This window comes from Sylvia atricapilla, chromosome 6, assembly GCF_009819655.1.
Source record: "Sylvia atricapilla isolate bSylAtr1 chromosome 6, bSylAtr1.pri, whole genome shotgun sequence".
Lineage (NCBI taxonomy): Eukaryota > Metazoa > Chordata > Aves > Passeriformes > Sylviidae > Sylvia > Sylvia atricapilla.
The window spans coordinates 51,761,969-51,784,937 of NC_089145.1; the positions used below are offsets into that span (position 1 = coordinate 51,761,969).

The window sequence follows — 22,969 nt, forward strand, 5'->3', positions numbered from 1 at the left end:
TTATTAAATTATTTAAGCATTAGATACTCTGTATCTGGGTTAGGAAGTATAAACCGGTATTTACTGCTCATAGGACACATGAAAATAATTATTCTTATATATATATATATAAATAATTACCTTTATATATTATTATAAGTAATTTTTGTCCAGAAGCAGTATTTAGAAACTACCAGCCTTCATTATCCTCTAATGGAAGCCAGACCTCTGTAAAGTTTCACAAATGACTTTGAAGAAGTTGCCAAGAGTAAATGTAAAGAAGTCCTCCTTTTAAAATTCATTCTGTACTTCATGCTTGCCAACACTTTTTGGGGAGGGCAGTGCAAGGCACTTCATGCTGAAGAGTGGTGCAAAATCAATTGCTAAGTTCTCTACAAGTCCCCCTAAGTATGAAGTGCAACTTTGGTGCCCCACACAGGAAGGGACTTTTTGTTTTGCACCAATAACTGTAATATGCTCTATGAAATCATGCCCCAAATAATACTTGTATTTTTAAAACAGAAATAAATATTAATAATAAATATTAATAATAAATAAAGAAAGAAGTAAAACACACCATTATAAGTTACCACAGAACTCAAAGAATTGGTGGTAATTTACATATGCTATGAAAATGAAAATCATTCCATGTTCTGTTAGTAACTTTAGATACTCAGTAACAATGAGGAAAATATGGAATGAAATACATCATACAAAAATAAGTAGTAATATTTAAGCTGTGAAGAAGGTGGTTTTTTTTTTTTTTCAGAAACTACTTCAAAATGCTTTTACTCAATTTTTATGGTTTCATAGCAAGAAATATTGAAATACGTATACCAAACCTATTTTAATTTTGAAAATAAATTACCAATATTGAGGTATTTATTCCCTTATGATAGATGGCTGGAACTCTCCTTCCCCATGCTAAAACTGACCCTATCCATACATGAATTCACCCAAACATGATATTCATGCTCTCCTTCCCATCTTTTCCACACAGTTTTTGAGCATGCAGCAAGTTATGCATACAGGTATATATATGACCTCTGTGTGTTGTATATGCCATTAGCCACTTTGCTGCACATTAAACTGCAAATTAAACATATTTTGCACTTTGCTGCAAATTAAACATATTTTCAGCTTTCACACCTTTAAAAAGGACTTGGAAAATGTATTCTCATATCCTTCATCATTCCTGTTTTTAAATGCTCAAGTTGTTATCTTGAAACTTAATTTGGAAGAGAATACATACACGCTTGTAATTTGTGTTCCAGTCCCACTGCTCTGGATCAATATAGAATTATTCTTTCCTGGACAGATATTTCAATAAATTGTTTAGGTGACCTGTGAGATAATGCAGCTGAGTAATAGTTGTCAGGTTTTCCTGACCAATGTGCATTATCTTTATGCTGTTGTGTGGTGATGTATGAATGCAAATGTACTCTATTTATTAATTAAGGATGAGATCAACCTGTATTTGTATCTCTAGAGCCTTTAAGTATAGATGGTCTTCTCAAGCAGTTGTAAAATATGAGATTGTTTTACCTCTTCTCCCATTCTATCACAAGGGATTAACAGGCAGCCAATGTTATAAAAACTCCACATTCTAAAACCAAGCCACAGAGAAATGCTCAATTCTGGAAACATAAACCTCTGTCAGAACCATGTCCTTTCATTTTTTACTGCTTTCATCAAACTTCAGATACGTTCTTCTGCTACTTTTAATTTTGCTGCTTTTCCCCCCCTCCAACTCACTTTTCCCTCTGTTTCAGGGATCTAAGTGAATTAGGGCCAGGTTAGGAGAGGAGGAAAGAGATGAGGTTTGAGTGCTCTGTGTCAAATGTGAGGATGGTAAGCGGAGGAAGGGCTTTTTATGCTGTGTTTTGGTAATTTCTAGAGGAACGATAATGAGACTGTTGCAGAGTTGTCCATGACAAGTCAGAAATTAAAATTATGCTGTCTTTTGTAGCATTCTGGAGTGAGCTGTTTTGTATTAAAATTAGGCAGGGAAAATGAAGAAATAAATCTAAGAAAATGGTATTTTATTTGATTTACTGAAAAAATGCTTGTCAACTGACCTTCAAAATACACAGTGTACAAACAAATCATAGTGTTCTGAGAAAAGACAGTCATTATTTTGAATCAAAGTCATCACTCAAGAGCAGAGACGAAATTAGAAGTACTTCATACTAAAAAGGAATATGAAAGAAACCTATTGCTTTATGTTTGATATTGATTTATTACACTTCCTACTGGATTAAATAATCTGGATGTCACTGAATTTATGCAAAGAATTTGTTTTTAAATGGATTACTCCTCTTAAAGGTCAAGTTTAAAGGATTGTTATCACAGCCACAATGCTGTATCTACAGAATCAATAATCAATGCTCCTGCGAATTACTAAGAATAGCTGCATATATTTAATAAAGCTTATTTGTTGATGTGTTTCTTTGTATAGGTACAGTTGAATGTAATGTGCAAGATGTTATGGATATTTGTTAGACGTATCTAATTAAGATTTCCTGATTGAATCTGGACTATTCAGAACAGTGGAGCCTGAGTTATGGCTGTTACTCCTGCATTTGCATGGTCTTGGTTTGCTTCCACATAAGCTCTGATCAATATCTCATTTCAGTTATGTAACACTGAATGGGCACCTGGAGCTCTTTATAAACTATTACAAAAGCAGGAAAAGTTAGGGGTCTGCTGGAGGCATGTGGGAAGAGGCATTATTAGATTAATCAGGTAAGCCTCTAATTCAGTAAAATTGCTGCAGAGAAGATGAAAGTACCTTGAAAACATAGCTGGAAAAAGCTAAGGATATTTAAAAAGTGGTCAGTCATTTTAAAACAAGGTTTTGCTTTAACCCCATGGATTGCTGAATAATTAGGGAACCTAGGATTTTAAATAAAGGATTTTTAGGTTTTGTCTTTCTGCTTTGACAGAGGGATTTGTTTTAAAGATGAATATGAATACAAGTTGAGTGTTCCAGAGCTATAAGATTTCCCTAGGCATTAGCAGGTTGGAATGTTAGTATGGAATGGGTGACGGACAGCCTTCTCTTATTCACAGTTCTTTATTTCAGACCACCAGTTAGTAGGGCATTGCCACAGCCGGAGAAACTTCAGACAAATAATGTGGGCAAAAAAAAGAGACCTATAGAGGTAAGAAAAATGTTGCTCTTCTTGTCTTGTAGGATTTTGGTTTGCCAGAAACTGACTCATTTGTGAACACATGGAATGATTGTTTTATTCTAAATATATCAAAGGTGGAAATAGGGAATAGTGGGTGAATAGCAGAAAAAGTGGGAGAGAATTTTTTCCTGTAAGTAAAAAAACAAAAGTCCTATATGTCTTTTTCTTGCAAATAAAATGGAGTAAAATTCAAATCATGAAACCTTAGAACTGGCTCTAGAAAGCAGGATGTCTTGTTTAGATAACTGGATTGTTAAAAGGTATATTGTTGCTAATAAAGCTAAGCATTTTTTAATTCCAGTCTTAGAATTTATTTTAAAACTTCATTTTAAATTAATCTCCAATAAGAGTTTTAAAAATAATTTTAAAAATTCCATTAATGATGAATTCAGCTTTGGCACCTGTTTTTTCATTACATGGCAGTTGCAAACAAATATACCAATTTTTGATTATTCTGAAGTAAAAACTTCATCTAACCTTGGAAAATGCAGTTCTTTACCAGCCCAAATATTATTGATTCTGCAAAATATTTGGTGTAGCATAATAAACAGCTTTTTGACATCAGTGCTCTAGAAGTTTTAGGCTGTGAGTTAGGTTTCTAGTTGCTGGCTGGAATTAAATTGTGGACCAGTGTTTGTCATTCTTTGTTTCTTAGTGTCTTCTGCATCAAAAGAACTTTATTCTTCACTGCACTTGATGTATTGATGTGCATGTGTATAAGTATCTCTTTCAGTGTGTATATATCTGTCTGTGTGCATTATATGCACATTCTGCAGCATCCCCCTGGGAGGTGTGACACTGCTGAGTGTGACAAGAATGAGCAGCTGTGTAAACTGACAGGGGAGGCACGAGCTCAGCTGCTGTTGGTTTGAGATGTCATTAAACTCCTTTACGACATAGGGACATAGTTAAAAAAATTAAATCCTACGGAAGAACGGGAGGTTCACAACTGCTTGAAGGTTTTGTGTATCATTGATGTGACTATCTTTTTTAGGACCTAATTTTGGAGCTGGTATTTGGGTATCGAGGCAAGGACTGCAGAAACAATGTGCACTATTTGAATGATGGTGCTGATGTAATTTATCACACTGCTTCTATTGGGATCTTGTATAATGTGGCAACAGGTAGGAGAAAACCCACTGGATGGAAAATGTTTCTTTGCACACATGGAGTTGCAGTTTATAAAGTAATGAATGTGCTTTAAGCATTGTAAAAATATGTGGAAAATATTATTTGTTGCTAAAAATTCAGTCTGCAGAAAATATTCATAGTAGCTGCATAAGCAAGCAAGTATACTGAAATATTCTTGGTGACTGAGCTTTAAAGGAAGTAAATATCTGGATTTTTTGCTATTACCTTTCTGAAATTTGCATGTTGAAATGATCACAGAAAGAAACTAAAAGAGCTGAATGTTGAGGTAATTGTAATTTTGTTTCCTAAGAATAAGTTAACATTTTTATTTGGTTTACTTTTCAGTCATCTATATCACAAATATTCCTTCCCAATAACCCAGTGAGTTTAGATAACTTAGACCTTTAAAAAAGTATCCAATGCCATTTGTTTCTGAGATAGTTAAGCATCGTGCTGTGGAAAACTTGAGGGAATACTCTGGAGTTACTGAGTGATGTGTATTGAAGTCAAGATAAAAAATTAGGAGTTTCTGTTTTCTAGTTTTACACTTCAAAATGCAACATGACCATAATATTGTTTTCTAACAAATATTATAAAATTTTCAAACATTAGCCATGCCTATGTGTGTATAAATGTTTTAATTAAAGTTGAACCAGGGTTTGATTTTTTTTTCTTATTTTTAGGCTCTCAGTCATTTTACCAGGAACATAACGATGATATTTTGTGCCTCACTGTGAATCAGCACCCCAAGTTTACCAACATAGTGGCAACTGGCCAAGTAGGTATGTTTGTATTTTTGTAAAAAGAATTAACATAACAGCATGCATTCAGGGCCTTGTAAATTCATGATAAATCACAAAAAATATTTGATTATGCTATCTCCGTTTGTATGAGTGTTACTCAGTTACCTGTCCTCTTTATACGTTCCTTCGAGTGTAATTGAATAAAGTTGACAAAAAATATTGTGGCATGAAAGATTAAACTTATCTTCTGTTTGGAGTATTATCAAAACTATTTTTTCAGAAATCATAAGCCCCATTAAATTACTTTGGTTGCATTGAACTATCAGCTTGTGTTAGACCTTCCAAAGAGTCACAGCCCTTCCAAAAAATAGAGCTAACCTTCCTTTCTTAAAATACATGTCAATCTTATGTAGGTTTTACCTCATCAGGTAGATTTATAATAACTACTTGGTGGTTGGATATGATATAGCTGTAATATTCCAGGCAGAACCAAAACCCTAATGGTGTTCCCTACAGATAAATTGAGATTTAGAGGGAAAATGTATATATGTATTTCATAGTGACATTAACATCTATAAACAAACCAGGCTTAAAAAAAAAAAAAAAAAAAGGAAAAAAAGACCCATTTTGCATTAACATAGCTGGTAGAAATTGCTGTTTCTAGATTTTGTAGAATAGTGATTTTTGTAGCCCTACAATCTGATTGTAGTTTGCATACCTTCCATTTGTTCTCAGCAGATTGAAACCCACATTATTTTCTTCAGTGCATAGAATACCAAAAACCCTTTATTTTATTTCAATCAAAATAGCTTTTTTTTTCCTTTTAGGTTTGTTTTAGAGGTTTCATGTAAATCCAACCAGTTCTGCAGAGTTTATTATCTGCTTTCCCGTGTCTTTTGGATTTTTAGGTGCATTTCTCATTAAAATTGACTCACTGATAATACTAACTGCTTAGCTAAAATAGCTTCCTTTCTTGGTGAATTTCCTGCCTCACATAATTTTTAACAATTTTAGTGGAAATTATTTAAATGGAAAAAAATCACCAGCAGATTTTTGTCTATGGTTGGATTGCAAAGAATATTTGTAGGAATTACAAACCCTCTATTGTCTTTGAGAATTTGCTTTTGCATCATATTTATTAATCTGGCCCTGTTTGCCTTTCTGTGAAAGAGGATTGTGAAGATTTTTCTTCTGCAGTGTCCATCTTACCCAAGACACAACACAGGGCTTAATCCTTTTATTTTCATAAACATTTCTACATCAACTAGCAGTAGGGAAATTTTAACTCTGAATTAAAGCATACAAATCAAATGACACTTAAAAATTACATATACTTTTAAGAAAAGAAATTAAAATAAGCTGGAAGTCAAATATCTTAAAACAGTGCTTGTTTTTTGATTCTGAAGTGATGTTAAGGAGTGTATATACTCTATAAAGAACACTGAATTGCTGCTACTTTTCCTACTGGTATAATTGGCACAAATAGTGTCACTGTCATGATTTAAATCTTCAAAGGATTTATTGAATCTTCAGGTACTCAAATGCTACTTAGCATTTTTCCCCACTTAATTTGTTAAACTATCAATGACATGAAAAAATATGTTTTTCATTTACTTTGGCTGAGAGAGACCTAACATACACCAAAACTAGAATTTTGTGTGTAGCTCAAAATGGAAATCAAAATATTTTCATTCAGTATATTCATTCTATGATTTATTTCTTATGTGACCTCCTTTTATCAGTAATTACTCATCTTTTACAGCAGTATTGGTGCTGCTGTAATGCAAAAAGATGACATCAAGGTGTGTTTTAAGAAATTACACTGAATGTGGCATATATTTTCTTTAGCACTTATCTTACTTCTGATCTAATTATTTTTCTGCTGCTTTTCCATTACAGGAGACTCAGCAGATATGTCAGGTAAGGGAAACAAAATTTTAACATCTTCAGGTGTAGTTAGTCTATCTAGTGGCCATCTGCAGCTTTATAGAGCCGTAAGTGATGTGAATTCATTTTTAGCTTCTTAAACCCCGTGTATCAGTCATATTACTGTCAGCACTGAATATAAGTCAAAACAGCTCAGCATACTGTAGATAGAGAAAAATTTTAAATGTTAGAACACATTTAAAACTACTCTTGTTGAAGCATATTCCCTTCTTGCTGCTTAGTTATTAGTGAGTTCTAATACATACTGCTTCTGTAGCATTCCTGTGTATGCTTGCCAGTTTTGTAGGTATGCTGGGGCTAACAACATTTGATTTAGACCTTCAATTGAGTGTAATTTTAAATATGCATTTCTAAAGTAAATTCTGTTGAGGAGGCCTAGGTGACTGAGTGAATAAACTAATCACCTTTCACATGTATGTACAATTGTAATGCAGTTATTACCACTGATCCAAAATGCTTTTTATGATGTCAGTTTAATTTTTCCTATATCATTTTGGGTCTTTGACATTTTGACAGTCTTGACTGAGGCATTTTTTATTCCTTTTTTTTCAACTGTAATTCTAAAAACTCATCACCATCATGTGCGAATGAGTTCATTGTTGAGCAGCCATAATTGTCTGTCTTGTGAAGAATCTTCAGAGATGCATAAATGTGTGGTCATGTGTACTAGAAAGTGTAATAATCTTGTGGATCTAAAGCTTGTTCTGTAAGAACAAATGTACATTGACATCTTTAATGTGTGTTGACTTCTCTTAAATATGGCAAATGGTGCTTGCTCTAAGGATGGGAGGAAGAATATAGGTACCTTTTCCTACACTTTTAACCTTAAATTTAAATAAATTTAAATTTAAATAAACAATGATGATGTGGATATTTATGTGAAAGAACATCTTTAGTCCTGCATATGGTGCCTGGACGCTTCCCCTGTGTCACATCCCTTTTCTTACTGCAGCTTCAGTTTGAGCTTGTGTATATTACTAAATTCTGTTGTCACTGCCTGAAATGAGCACTCTTTACTTTTTTTTTTCTTTCTGGAACATTGGTCTGGAATCCAAGCTGCTGCCTGCTTTCATTAGAAAGTTGAAAAGTTTTGCTTAAAATTTATTGATGGCTATTTGGCATCCTTCTTACCAACAACTTTTGCTTTTTTAGTTCCAGTTTTCAGTTGTTTATAATGATGCAGAAGTTCTTGGAGGAATACTAATTGTACTAGACTGGAATGGCAAATAAAGTTTCCTAATGCGTGTGCATTCAATCCACCTAACTAAAGATTTCTTCTGTCCTGCCAGCCCATGATACCTTTATCTAACTGCTCCCAGAACGAGATGACACCTTAGAACATCTCTCTTGTCAAAGTGTTGAGTACAGGCAGCATTCAGTGTCAGGACAGAGACCTTCAGAGGGATTCCATCACATAGAAGGACCTAAGAGTCCATGTTTTCTGTCTTGCAGACCTTGCTCTGAAAGATTTTGTCTGTTCTTATTCAGGAAAACTAGGTGACAGTTTCTGTTTGCCATCCAAAAAAACCTTCTGGCCAAGGTTACTGGGCCAAAAGTGCACAATTCAAGGGTAGTACAGAGTTTTACCAAGGGGAATGTTCAAGAGTGAAAAACAGCTCAGAGCCAAAAACAGTTCCCTTCCCTTAGCTTCCCATAAGAACAACGAGGAGTTTGCTGACAATTTTTGGGAAGTGCTTGTTACTGTCAACTCCTACTCTTTCTGTTTTAATGGCATGTTCATACTACACTGTAGTACCTCTCAGAAGGTAATGATAACACCATGTTGCTGCCAGGAGAGGAAATTCCAATGGGAAATAAAAGAAATGAGGAAATACGTTCTAAAGACTGTTTTGGAACAGCTGAAACTCAAAACCTGAGTTTCATGTGGATGAAATTTTGCCTGAGTCCCTGTGCCTACTGTTTCCCATCACATGCATGCCTTTGAGGGCCTAGATTTAGCTGATTAGGAACACAAAGCATGAATCCAAAAGGGAATTTAGTTTATGGGAATCTGGGTCTATGACAAGTACCAGTAACCTTCAGACTCTGCAGTCAAGTTTATTAGAGAGCAGAAGTGAAGAAGTTTGAGGCTCTTACTGTCCTGGAAATGCCTTAGATGCTGCTTAGATTTTGTAAACTATATATGGAGTGCAAGATCTTTTGAGAAGGCATTGCACTGGGGAGAAAAACGGCTGTCATCATGGTAGAGATAATCACATAAATTAGTAGTGTGGAAAGACAGCTTTTACTGCAGAGAGCTTGCAGTCTGAACAATGCAGACTAAACACTCTTGTTCTTCTACATGGGTAAGCAAGTCGATGGTTGGGCTGATGTTCTCCTAAGAGGAAAAGCATTTCAGACAGGTGGCCATTTTGTAGAAAGGAGATTTTGGCCCAGCCAAATTGATTTCTCTGTAGTTATCAGTTGTCCAAAAGTCCCACATAGAAGTTGTGTTCTTGATAAGCATCTTTATGAAGCTTTTTGAGTTAGCATGCTGCTCTGTGTTTTACTAAGAGAAAAACAGGAGAAGGCAGCTTGCTTTTAGAACTTCTGTTGTGCTTCACAAGTCCCATAACAAATTAAGCTACAAGTTAACATCTCTGGTAATGTAATGAGGCCAACTTGTTCATGCTACCTAATGATCCTGTTTGTCACAAATTGGTTTCCAAAGGGAGGCCAAAATCTCCTTTCTTTTCTTTCTTTTCTTCCCCCCATCTGATCACAGCAATTTTTGGGGAAGTGCTCATTAAAAAGCATTAACTGCTTCAATAAGCAAATTATCACACATTTTCTAAATGCATACTAACGGCATGTTTTTATATTTGTGTAGCTACAGCTCCTTCCATTCATGTGTGGGATGCAATGAACAAGCAGACACTGTCAGTACTGCGGTGCTACCATTCCAAGGGCGTTTGCTCAGTCAGTTTCAGTGCCACTGGCAAACTGCTGCTGTCCGTAGGGCTGGATCCCGAACATACCATTACCATTTGGAAGTGGCAGGAAGGTAGGAAAGAGATTGGTTTTGTAGAAGGTGTTTACACTGTTAGGGATATGTCTCCTTGAGTCAAGAGCAATAGTAACATTAAAGCATCAGCCAAGAGATCAAAAATTATTGCAATAAATGCTGTGCACTGTGCTCCGTGTAACAAGATCTATAATAGATGTGTTTACCCATTCTAGTGACTGCTAAATATATCTCCACTGAAACTATTGTGTAAAGAGCAAGATAATTCACTCATTTCCAGTAAGAATAATGTAAGGTTTTCTTTTTTAAAATTGTCATAGTTATCATCATTTTCATTGTTATTATTACTTTATTCTTCTCTAAAATCTGTTTACTAACACACTCCTAAAATTATTCTCAGAAGTTGTAAATGGCAGAAATGGGGTGCAAGGGCAACTCCTCTATGTATACGATTGGTGCCTTGAGCTATGCTACGTGTTTTCAGATCAGCTTTAATCTGTCTTCCTGATTTAGGCTAAAGAGATTTTAGCTCCTTTCCTCATCTCCTTTCTGCCTGGCAAAGCCATGCCCAGATTATGGATCTGATTCTCTAGTCCTAGAGGTTTACTTCCTCTCTCTTTGGGGGTTGTTGTTGATAAACCAGTAACTCTCAGAATTTTAAAGATCAGCTATTAAGTTAATAAAAAGTGATATTTCACAGCTTGTCTGATAGATCCTGTGGGGATGGATAGAATGTCATGTGTGTATTTATACAATCTTAGGTAGGATGAAGGATGTGTGGTCAGAACATGCCTGTGTTCATCTTAAGGGTTGATACACATTCAGCATGGCAGCTGAGGATCCCAACTGAGGAATCTTCATATGGGTCAAAATTATTTTTACATTTTTAAACCAGAAATGTGTGTTTTTCTCAGAAAATTCAAAATGTCCATTTTCTTTCTGCCAGGTGCCAAAATTGCCAGCCGAGCTGGTCATAACCAGCGTATATTTGTAGCAGAATTCAGGCCAGATTCAGATACACAGTTTGTTTCTGTGGGAGTGAAACATGTCAGGTTCTGGACACTGGCTGGAAGAGCTCTCCTCAGTAAAAAAGGGCTGCTGAGCTCCATAGAAGATGCCCGGATGCAGACGATGCTCTCTGTAGCTTTTGGAGCGGTACGTACTTCAACAAACCACCCGAAAATTCATGAAACCAAACTTTTTTTACCCTTCTGCTTTCATTCAGTTCAGTGAGACTTTTATAACTTGCTGATGAGTATATCAGTTCTTTTGTTAAACTCAGTTTAGCATTCCTAATACTTATATGCTAGTTAGAACTAGTAACAGCTTTCTTTAGAACAGAAAGGACAAGACTACGGGTTTGTACGTTTTCTGGAGAAACAAACATAGATGCTTTGGACTGATAACACACTGCTTGTTATTTAATCCAGGTGAAACAAAGCTGAGTCTAGACTGCAGGAACCAGAGTAGAAATGAGGCTGGTTTTATGCCCACCTGGAGGTGATTGTTTTGTAATCTGTATGTGCTCATGGGTGATCAGAGAGCAGCATTGTCCTGGGGCATTCGTTAATGTTGGACACTGCTAGACAACTGCATTAGGGGTTTCTTTTGCTGTGGAGATTTTTGGACATGTACAGGCCATCCTGCTAAGTTCCACAGCTCTGCTGGTCTGGAGTTGCTCTGCATGAGCAGTGCTCGTATCTTCAGAAGGGTAGGAAGCAACAGATACCTTTGTGAAGTGATCCTTTGCTTTGGTTGCCTACATTGTTGTCCTGTTTGACCATCTGCCTGTTGGGTCCAGATGGAATTTACACCAATTTCGATTTTTGAAACTCTAATTGGGCTGTGGTTTCCTCTTTTTTTTGCTACACTGTCTCTTTTACACAGTGGTGTCTGCCTGATTTAGATGAAGGTCTTACAAAAAACCAAGAAATTTGCCAAATTTTAACTGTTATTGATGCCCAGCCCAGGCATTAGTCAGGGGTTTGGGAAACCTCTGTAAACTTTGTTATGAAGAGACAGGTTCTTAGTGTGAGAATCAGACAGTAAGCTGTATGGCCTGAAGTTTGGTATGAGGGTTGAGGATGCAGAGCTTTCAGGGGTTTTGTGAAAAGCTATGCAAATGGAATAAAGCCGAACCTGGTGTGTCCTCCATACTTCTGTAGGGAGCAGTTCTGGGAGTGCTCTTCTTGATTTTGTCTCCAAAGGAGCTGGTTCAGCTCTCCCTAAACAGAAGTTGGAAACAGCCCAACAGTTATGCTGTGAGGATGATCTGAGGATCTGCTCTCAACTTCATTTCCAGTCCTTTTTTATTTTATTAGAGCCACACACAGGCACTGTTTTAAAAAGGATATAGAGCATCAGCCCACTTCAGTCAAGGGAAGTGTTTGTGCCACATGTGTACATATGTACTGATACTCTTAAATGTGATAATGTTGCACATGATACTGAATTTGAGGATTCATCTAAGTTACTAAACCAGTTTTGCTCAATAACCAGTTCCTGTTGGAATCCTAATAAATAGCCCTTTAATTTCAGGGGTAATTAAATTTATTTTTATTACCTTTCAAGAGCAGGAAGCACAAGTAAAGAACAGACAGCTTTTAATTCTAAGTAAAGTCAAACTCTTTTCTTCCTGAACTAAAGATTATCGTAATCATGTGAGTCTCTTCACCTTACATCAAAAATTACTACAAGCATAAGATATATAGCAAGGAGATGCAAATTGCCTACTTGTGTGGTTGTGTAGAATGTCAGTTTTTACTGTTTATTCTGCTTCTTTTTGCCACACCTTGCACACCTGATTGGCTGAAAGCTTAGATCACTGTATGACTGAAGCTTAAGTCATTGCATTTTTTCTTGCAAAACGAAAGGCCGTGATTTTCTTCAAGCTACAAGAAAGCAGACTTCAGACTTCAAGAAGGAATTTAGTAGCTCATTGTTTTGTCCCTAGAGGACCTTATTGCCTCTTCCACAGTTTCCTCTTCTGCAGCAGCCAATAAAAGCAATTTAGCCTCTAAATGCAGATGGTGTTTATTTCTGAATGTTTTTCTTCCCACCTTACTCAGAATCAGATGATGAGTATATTTTTCCCCTTTTCAGAATAACTTGACATTTACAGGTACTATCAGTGGAGATGTTTGTGTTTGGAAAGATCATGTGTTGATACGAATTGTGGCCAAAGCTCACAATGGACCTGTTTTCACCATGTACACCACACTAAGGGATGGTTTGATTGTTACAGGAGGCAAAGAAAGGCCGTGAGTCTTATTTTTCTTTTTTTTTTTTCTGCATGCACATGTAGTCTTTAAAAATGGTTTGCATTCATCCCATCAACACTTGTTGAAACATTAAAGGTAGAAGAGCAGTCTATTTCAGATAGTTGTTAAGACAAAGAGCAGACACCAACTCCACAGTGCAAGTAACCCCAAATGAGCTTCAACTAGCTATTTTTCCCATTGATTGTAAGAGAAAGCAATTAGTCTGAAATTTAGAATCATAGAATGGTTAGGGTTGGAAGGGGCCTTATAGATTTTCTAGCCCATTTAGCTTTAAGCAATAAAAAGTTACCTAGTTTTTGGGTTACTTCTTTCACTGAAGATGTACCAAGGTTGTTAACCCAAGTAATTTGCACTGTTGTGATTAAATACATGAATGATATATTCCATAGCAGTATGATGCAGAACTTCTTTCAAAGGAAAGATCTGCTTAGTTATGATGGCAGAGGCAAGCTGTCTTCTCTGAAATCTAAGGTACAGCAAGGTTCTTTGTTTCTGGGGTTGCAAGCAAAATATCTCCTCCAGCACTTTAATTTTTTTGGTGCCTTCCTAATCATAAGAAAATGCTTCAGCTGTAATACAGTCCATCTGATGACATGATAGTGCCCCATTTGCAGGACACAGGCCACTTATCTTTTCAGATCCAACTGAAAACTTACTTCAGTGTTTAAAATATTTCCTTCTACTATTTATACATGTTGTTATTTTATTTGGAGGATATTCTCTCTACCACTTAGCTTCAGAGGCTCTTAATAATTAGTATTTGACCTGAAACAAATAGTAATGAATAACAATAAGAACCCAGAGTTAATCTCTGTGGGAAAATGAAATATTGACAGTACGTAAAACAAATTTTCATTTGGGAAGACTGCATGCTTTTCTCTGCCTTAGTTGTAGTTCACTAGCCTGTTTTGGTAAAATCTTTTTGCTGAGTATAATGATCAATCATATGTCAAAACAGTGCTAGTGGGAAGCAAAGAAAATACTATTGCAAGGACTATCAATTTATAATAGTTATATGCATAATTAGTTATTAATTATGAATTAGAATTCATAATAGTCCTTTTATTAATACTACTACTACTACTACAAATCAGTGATTGTGATTAAACATTATGAATTCTTTGTAAGATTATTCAGTAATCAAAGCAGCTCGATATTGTGGAACATTGTATTTTTGGTTTTTTTAGGGGAGATTGAAGACAGACAAGACATGTCCCAGCTCAACTAGAAATGCCACATTTATCACTGTTTCAATAGACGTTATCTCCTTTTTAGAAACTTCCTTTTTTATTTCAATGTGTTCTGCACTGAAATACCAGGGGGTTTTTGCAAGTGGGCGGGAAATACTTAGTGTTTTTATTATTAATACCTATTAGCTATGTGGTTTTTCTGCTATATCTGTGTAATTTATTTTACAACAGTGAAAGTAATGACGTTTTCACACAAGTGAAAAATCTTCTATCATTTATTTCCTGGAACTAAAATACATACCATTTCTGTTTCTCTCAGCTCTAATTTTAAAACCTCTGCCTGTCTGATTATTGAGATTGTGATTTGCACGCTTAACTGTTCTTTTGACTAGACAAATTCCCTCAGAAATACTCATTCAGACTGAGTTCAGCAGCACCCATCTTTCAACTTGTTTGTAAGGTAGACCAGTGAGGACTTGGAATCAGTGTGTCTTGCTGGGCTGTGAGGCTCAGCATGTTAACATCAACTGTCAAATTGAATCTTTAACAATTTAAAGCATACTAAAATACCTCATCTGCAGTCCAGTACATTAAATAATGCAGTTCTTTCATCCATTAGTTGTCCTTTTTGTGCCAGCTGTTATGCTCATGGGTCTTCCTGATGTCTCCATAGCTCAAAGGAAGGAGGAGCAGTTAAGCTGTGGGACCAGGAGCTGAAGCGATGTCGTGCCTTCAGGCTGGAGACAGGACAAATGACAGACTGTGTTCGCTCTGTTTGCAGAGGCAAGGTGAACAAAGCTGCCTGTCTTTAAAATAAAGCTTTTATTGTGATTACTGAATTATAATTTTATTATAATTCGTGGGTTGATGTCTAAATATCAGATAAATTGGTTCTGCTTTCTCTTATAGCTAGTATTTGAAATTAAAAATGAAGCTAGAAGGTGCCTACAACTGATATTGTGGCAGGAAAACATCTACTTTGTGATATCTCAGTCTTTCTTGGGATAATATTCCATATATATTTTTATTAAAGACTAATTAAGGATTTCTTTTCTATTTTCACACTTCAGATATCAAATATCAAATGACAAGCAGTAGCTCAGCCAGCATTATGGTATCCACAGAGCTTTGTACTTTAATAAATCAGCAGAGATTAAAAAATAATTTTTCTTTGATTATTTAATAACTTGATCAAGCAAACTTTCTTGACAGAACCATAGCTCTAGATTATATTTTAATTACTGTTCATCATGAGAGGTTAATGTATTTTATCAGAGATAATTCTTTCACTATTGTTCAAGGGGAAAATTCTCGTTGGGACAAGAAATGCTGAAATAATTGAAGTTGGAGAGAAAAATGCTGCATGTAACATTCTAATTAATGGTCATATGGATGGACCCATCTGGGGCCTAGCAACACATCCATCCAGAGATTTTTTCCTTTCTGCTGCAGAAGATGGCACAGTAAGACTCTGGGATATTGCTGAAAAGGTAGGTGTTAGACAGTACTTGTTAGGAAAAAAAAATAAACTTGTGATTGTGTTGCAGACTTGAAACTTTTTTTTTTACTATATTCTGAAAATAATCCATCTGATGCTGTTAGCATGTTAACAAACTGTTAGCATAAGATGCTTTTAAAATATGGACAGTTAGTAATAATTACTATTCTGAATTTTTATTTCTTCACAGAAGATGCTGAACAAAGTCAGCTTAGGACATGCAGCTCGTACTGTTTGTTACAGCCCAGAAGGTGATATGGTAGCTATTGGCATGAAAAATGGAGAATTTATTATCTTGCTTGTGACCTCTCTAAAAATTTGGGGGAAGAAAAGGGACAGAAGATCAGCAATTCAAGATATCAGGTCAGAAAATGTAATTTGTGGTCTATTGTGGTATTCTAGAAATCCCTAATGCTTTGTTTTTTAAATATACAATTCCGTGCTCTGAGGACCATTGCAATGATATTTCAGAGAGACAGAATTGATGAGTGAATTGTGGAGTTTGTGTGATTATGCTGATACCAGGAGTAAAAAAGAAGGAGGAGGTACATGAAGATGAGAGATAGCATCAGTGAAAACAACTGGTGGTGTAGACACCAGTGAGGAGTGGTGTTCCCTGGGGGCTGGAGTTGGGAGTGGCACTGTTTGACATCCTGGTGGCAGCAGGGACAGTGGGGTCCAGTGCCCTCAGCAGGTTTGCCAGTGACACACTGGAGGGAAGGGATTCAAAGGAGGTAAAATGAGATCAGAAACTTACAGATGAACACTGGATTGTGACAGATAATGGAAATGCCTGTCTGTCAGTTTGCTGTTTGTTTTTAGAGACGAGTTAGAAGTAAAATTTTGCTTCTGTTTCCTGAGTGGAAGAACAGATTGCTTCTTCTGTGAGATAAATTGGTCATAATCAGCTAAGGAAAGTTTTGGAAGGCAAAGTGTAATGAGAGAGAAATAAAAGCAAGGACAGACCTTGCAGGAGAGCTCTGACAGGAGTTAGAGGGTTGCTCGAGTTGGAAAGCTGTCACAAGGTATGTTTCAGAGAGAGCAGAAATAAAGCAGCTTCCCCAGTAACACAGAAGTGGCTGTGAGGGCTTTAGCTCAGGAAGCTACTGAGTTTCAAGACTTGAAAGGAAAACTGGAAGAAAGAAACAAGTGTGCAAAGATACATTGAGCAAACAAAAGGTTTGATTTACACCTTTTTTTTCAGTACATTTCATCTAGAAATTCTGGCTTTTTTTCAGTTACAGCAGTTCAGTTTTCCAATTTTTAACCTTGTAAGTATAGCATCAGGGAGTCAGAGTGTCATCCAGGGGGATTTCACAAGTTGTTAGACCATGAGATGGTCATGAAATCAGATAATGAACAGAGTTATTCAAGAGATGTTCCCAGTTCACTTACATGTGTACTCTGTACCAAAATTATTGCCACCTTCTGCTGGATATGCATTCCCTGAAAATTTAATTTCAAAAGTTATTTTGCTTAGCAGACTGAATACTCTGCCTCTCTCTAGTTCTGGATAGCAGATACTTGAAATGCACGTTTCTGTACTTCTCAAATATTATAATCTGTTGTAAGTGCCAACCTGTGTTCATGAAACCCTTTTATCTGTTCAGGTTTAGCCCAGATTCTCGTTACCTAGCAGTTGGTTCCAGTGAGAATGCAGTGGATTTTTATGATCTGACTTTGGGTCCCACGCTAAATCGAATCAGCTATTGCAAAGATATCCCAAGTTTTGTGATCCAGATGGACTTCTCTGCTGATAGCTCTTATCTCCAGGTATCAGTCATTAATTGTTCTAGGTACTGAATGGAAAACATACTCATGACAGATACTCTGCAAGTATTCTCCGTGCAACTTCTAAGTTTCAGCATGGTTCTGTCATTAGACTTAGTTGTAGTGGCAAGTGGATGCCTTTAGTTTTGAACAGTTTTCCTGGAGATCAAATATAGAAGATAGACAAAGAAATGAGAGACAGATTTCAAACCTCCTGTGATGTGTTTCCTGGCTTTTTTACCCCTGATGCTGATGGGCTATCTTAAAAGAGGGAGGGGTACAGTGTCATTCTGCAGGACCTGGGGACGTTTGAATTCTTCATCTCTCTGACCTTAATGATGGCATGACATGTCTTTTTAGTGCTAGACTTTGTGGAGCAGCACCAAAATCATGGTGTTGCAACTTCCAACTATAAGAGGGCTTAACACATTTCTTAAAGTAAAAATAAAGTAAATATAATATGCTTTCTGTATTTTATTTGCATCTGAGAAGAGAAATAAGCTTCTCTCATCATCAAATCAATATTTACTGCCCAAGAGGAACACCTTTGTGTCCATTTTCAAGACAGTTTATTTTGCCTTATTTGTACATACTCATGCACTAACACATATGTGCAGAATGTGAGTTGCTTCAGGTTTTTTTACTAATTAGACATTTAAATGTTAAGATTTCTTATGCTTTCCCACTGTTGAGTTGCTTCAGTTATTTTTTACTAATTAGACATTTAAATGTTAAGATTTCTTATGCTTTCCCACTGTTGTTTTATGCTTGTCTAGATTTTTGAGAATTTTCAAACTCATTCACTTAATTTTTCTTAATAGCTGTTATTTTCTGGAGTAAAAAGTAACTGTCACAGAAATGCTTTTCAAAGCCCTCTGGAATTAGACTTCCATGTTTTGAAACCAGTTAATGTATTGTAAATTCTCTGTGGTCACCTCAAAGGTCTCTACGGGGTCTTACAAAAGGCAAGTGTATGAAGTGCCTTCAGGAAAGCAGCTTGTGGACCAGGCTGTGATTGACAGAATAACATGGGCTACTTGGACAAGGTAAATGATTCGTCTATTTACACCTGTTAAAACATCTGGAACTTCCAGGAGAAGCACCTACTATTCAAAAGCATATTTAATCCCTTCAGTCAGATATTTTCTTTCAACATCTGCTCTGGCAGCAGCTCCCCTAAAGACAGCCCAGCAACAGGGAATGCAGAGCAGATTCCCTCATTATACAGGGGCTGTTTATCAAAATAGTGATGAGAGTACAGGGCCAATTAAAACAGATCCAAACATGGAAAGACAGTACACAAGTAGAGTAATTCAAGTTTATTTACAGTACCACACTCATGGTACTTGTATAAGTTACTATTAACATTTGCATATTAGAAGGCATGCAAAAGTACCTCTAAATACCTTAAAGTTATTATATTTCTTTCAAGATATTACATGAAATATAATATCATATTTTAGTTTTTATTTTGCAGTTAAATAATTTCTTTTCTATTCTATAAAAATCTGACTTCCTACACCCTTTTTCAGTCTTGCCTCCTTTCAATTGTTGTCTTCTAATTATCACCCTCAGACAAAAATTGAGAATAAATACTTGAAATTTTTCCACATTTGAACCACATTGCCATGGGCCACATTATTTTGGGAACTATATCACTGAATCAGTTTCAGGGGCAATTATGCAATGATTCAAAAATGAATTACAGAATAAAAGCTATATAAGGTGTGCATGTGTGAGAATAAAATGTAAACATTGCCTTTTTATAAAACTAGCTAGAATATGAGATCTGCTTTCTATTTCCTGACTCTTGTTTTTGCAGTGGTTTTCAAAAGAATTTCTTGCTCTTCTGTTTCAGTGTTCTGGGGGATGAAGTAATTGGAATCTGGTCCAGGCATGCTGAAAAAGCTGATGTGAACTGTGCTTGTGTCTCTCACTCGGGAATCAATCTCGTAACAGGAGACGATTTTGGCATGGTCAAACTGTTTGACTTTCCGTGTCCTGAAAAATTTGTAAGAACGAGTTTTTGCATAGTTACAACATGAAGTGATGTTGATATTAGGATCTTGTCTGGTTTCTCTAGAAGACATATGATGGAAATATTTTCTTCTCTAAATCTGTAGCTTTTTAATACCTCCTTAGCTCGATACTCTCATATGCATGGTCCACATCAGTTTCCCTACCATTTTATGCAAGAGCTCAACTGTTGTTGATACTGTCTGCCAGTCTGCTTTAGCATAGTGCCTGCTTAATGAAAATCTCAAAGCCCTCAGTGATTTCCACATCTCTGATCCATTTGACAGATGAGGACGATAGCTGGTGACTTTAGTCCCATCTGTGTATCTTCACAGATGAAGAGTTTACAGATTTTTTTCACTAACACTGTTAAATTGTTTCACTGGTTTTTATGATTTTAATTTATAATGTTTTTTTAAATTTGTTTTCACTGTTAATTTTTGAGATTTGAAACTGCACAGGGTAAACTGCTCACACAATTGCAATTAAAATATTTTCTTTTCAGTGTGAGGGATTTTACACAAAACTTGGAAGTTACTCATGTGACAAGATGTATTTAATATTATTGCATTAGCCTGAGCATTCTTTCCAGTTTTCCAGTGCTTTCTTACTGGCTGACAATTTAATCTGCACTGCAGCTCAATAGTAGGTCTCCTTCAGGAGATCTTTCACATTTGATAATCTGTGTAACTTTTGAACATTATAAATATGTGAGGCAATAAAAAGGTAGACAAGAACATGCACTCCTTTGATTTAGGGGGCTGCAGAATATTTAGAGTTTCTCATTCTGTTGTTGTTTGGGGTTTTTTTCAGGCAAAACACAAACGATTTTTAGGTCACTCTGCCCACTTAACTAATATTCGGTTCACCAGTGGGGACAGATACGTGGTCAGCGCCGGCGGAGACGACTGCAGGTAGGTGCCCTTGCCATTGCTGTCAGAATCTACACTGGACATGGACAGACCAGAACAATGTAAAGCTCAAGTTCAGCTTTCAGCCTTTTTATCTGTGTGCTTGCTTTCCTGTTTATCCATAGAGAAAAAGATATTTGTGACAAAGTAAATATCCCAAATGTTAACGTGAACAGCTAATATTTGATAAGTTAAAATGTTCACATGAATATTCAGAACATCATGCTTTTAATGGGAATTTCTTTTGCCTGTGTTAGCCATTTCTTCTAACAACACTGTAGGTGTTTATATCTCATATTTAATATCTTTTTGAAAACACAGCTTATTTGTTTGGAAGTGTGTGCATATGCCTCATTGAGAGAAACATGGAGACTTGCAAAGAGGAAACTGCATGAAGTACCAGGCATGAAATACCCAGGACTGCAGTGTGACATTCTACTGTGCCCTGCATGTGTAAGAAATGACCCAAGACACAGAGCAATCTGTTTCTGAAAGACAGCACCTGGAGTCTGCCAGAAGGATGGACTGTCACAAACACACTGAGGCTGCTAGGCTTGCTTCAGTGTCAGATAATCTGGGTTTGTATTCCACTCACTGCCAGATGTTGAAAACAAAATATGTGGATGAAAGGAAAAAGTGAATTGTGAATCAATGTACAGTTTCACAGCAAGTTCTTGGGGTTTTAATCAAGAGATGCTGTTTCTGAGCTAGTGCTGTACATTGATCTATTTTCAGCATGAATGTTTTTCCTTTAAGTTTTGAGGTCTAAATAGCATAGGTAAAAAGAGTATTCCATATTTTATTACTGAGAGAGACCATATATTAACTCTTAAATATATAGTATTTTAATAAATGTTTAATTATTTTAATGGAAATTATATTTCTATGGCGGGTCAAAAGGAAACATCATATCTGATGAAGCAGAAAATAATAGAGTTGATTCCTTATGACTGAAATATTTCTGTATTTAGAGGCCTGGGTCACAGTCATGTCTGGTGAGAGCCGTTGGATATGCATGATCTTCATGGCTAATTTAGTGTTTTTGTTGCACTTAAACATTAAATTAGTTCTATGAGCAAAAATAGATTTGCTCACTTTGCGAGTGCCTTGCCCACTACCTAAAAGTCTAACTCCAATTTTTGCCTTGTGAATAAAAGTCTTCTCAGTGGAAGAGAGATTATTGCTGTGTTACTTGACTGGGCTGTGAGCCTCTCTGCTGGAAATGAGGACCAGGGTGAGGATTTTGTAGTCTTCTTGTCGGGAAGTTTGGGAGTCAGCAGTGGCAAAAATAGGATTTCAGAGCAATATGAATTGATTTTATTTTCTCAGCATCATAGGGGAGATTCAGAGAGAACTTTCTGAGCATTATATTTTATACATTTGAACTTTTTAATAGAGTTAGGACTAGCTGGGAGATGTCTCTATTCAGATTTCTCTTCTGATTGTGAAAAATGTCCAGTCATCTGCTTCTTTGAATGGACCTACTGTCACTCGAGCATTTTTCTATCCTGCAACATAACTGAGGTTCTAAGTTGGAAAAACATTTCAGTGATAATAAAATCCTGAACAAAGCTGTGTTTTAGGTACAAGTGAGGAAGATTTTGTCAGCTATTTGTCTAAACCATGTCAGAGAGAAGCATTACAGACCGTTAATTTTCATACAATAATAGTAGGGATCAAAAATCACTAATTATCAGCACTGCTCTCATTGTGGTATTTTGCTGGGAACAGAAAGCTCTCTTTCTGTGTAAGCCAGCGTTGCTTTGACAGTGGCACTTGTTTAGGTCAGTCAAGAGGCTTTGGTATTTTTCATCTCTTACATTTTCTTAAGCCAGATGAAAAAGAAGTGAACCTCATCTCTTCTTGTAATCATCTTGTGTGTATGTTGGTTACAGAGGGAATGGGAGGGCTTACAGGTAGAAGAGAAGAAGGAGAAAAGTTACAGAGCCAAACTTTTGTGCTCTCCTTGTTATGTGGTATACAAAACTAGTTACCCAACTGTCTTAGATAATATATTTTATATATCAAACTAGAACAAATCTTTATTTTAAAGAAGCTGATGAACAAAACTGTATTAGGTTTCTCAGCATGGTGGTTCTTAGCAAAGTCTTGACAGTCATGCAGCTGCTATTCTACAACAGCAAAAACTCTGAGGATTTGGTCATGAGTGTACAGGAGGATTTTGGCATCAATGTTTTTGAGTTTAGGGAAATTGCTTGTGAGAGTTGTGATTAGACCTGATGTATCTCATAACCTTGTTTCCTGTCTGTCTGTTGTACATGAAAATTAGTCTCTGGTGTTTATATCTTCTCTTTACCAGAGGAATGGTTTGCAGTGTGCTCTT

The 22,969-nt window shown here is 36.2% G+C and overlaps 1 protein-coding gene across 2 annotated transcripts in view; it reads left to right on the forward strand.

The window, feature by feature from the left end:
* Window positions 1-22,615, forward strand: part of EML5 (EMAP like 5) — a 95,553-nt gene extending 72,938 nt beyond the window's left edge. For both annotated transcript variants that reach the window (XM_066321939.1, XM_066321940.1), the window contains 15 exons: window positions 3,065-3,143; window positions 4,168-4,297; window positions 4,988-5,086; window positions 6,947-6,967; window positions 9,825-9,998; window positions 10,906-11,114; window positions 13,062-13,219; window positions 15,104-15,218; window positions 15,732-15,920; window positions 16,119-16,291; window positions 17,539-17,701; window positions 18,641-18,744; window positions 19,557-19,710; window positions 20,528-20,628; window positions 20,947-22,615. In XM_066321939.1, coding sequence (XP_066178036.1) covers window positions 3,065-3,143; window positions 4,168-4,297; window positions 4,988-5,086; window positions 6,947-6,967; window positions 9,825-9,998; window positions 10,906-11,114; window positions 13,062-13,219; window positions 15,104-15,218; window positions 15,732-15,920; window positions 16,119-16,291; window positions 17,539-17,701; window positions 18,641-18,744; window positions 19,557-19,710; window positions 20,528-20,628; window positions 20,947-20,983 — 1,906 coding nt within the window. In that variant the 3' untranslated portion in view covers window positions 20,984-22,615. The remainder of the gene's footprint in view (window positions 1-3,064; window positions 3,144-4,167; window positions 4,298-4,987; window positions 5,087-6,946; window positions 6,968-9,824; window positions 9,999-10,905; window positions 11,115-13,061; window positions 13,220-15,103; window positions 15,219-15,731; window positions 15,921-16,118; window positions 16,292-17,538; window positions 17,702-18,640; window positions 18,745-19,556; window positions 19,711-20,527; window positions 20,629-20,946) is intronic.
* The last annotated feature ends 354 nt before the right edge of the window (window positions 22,616-22,969 follow it).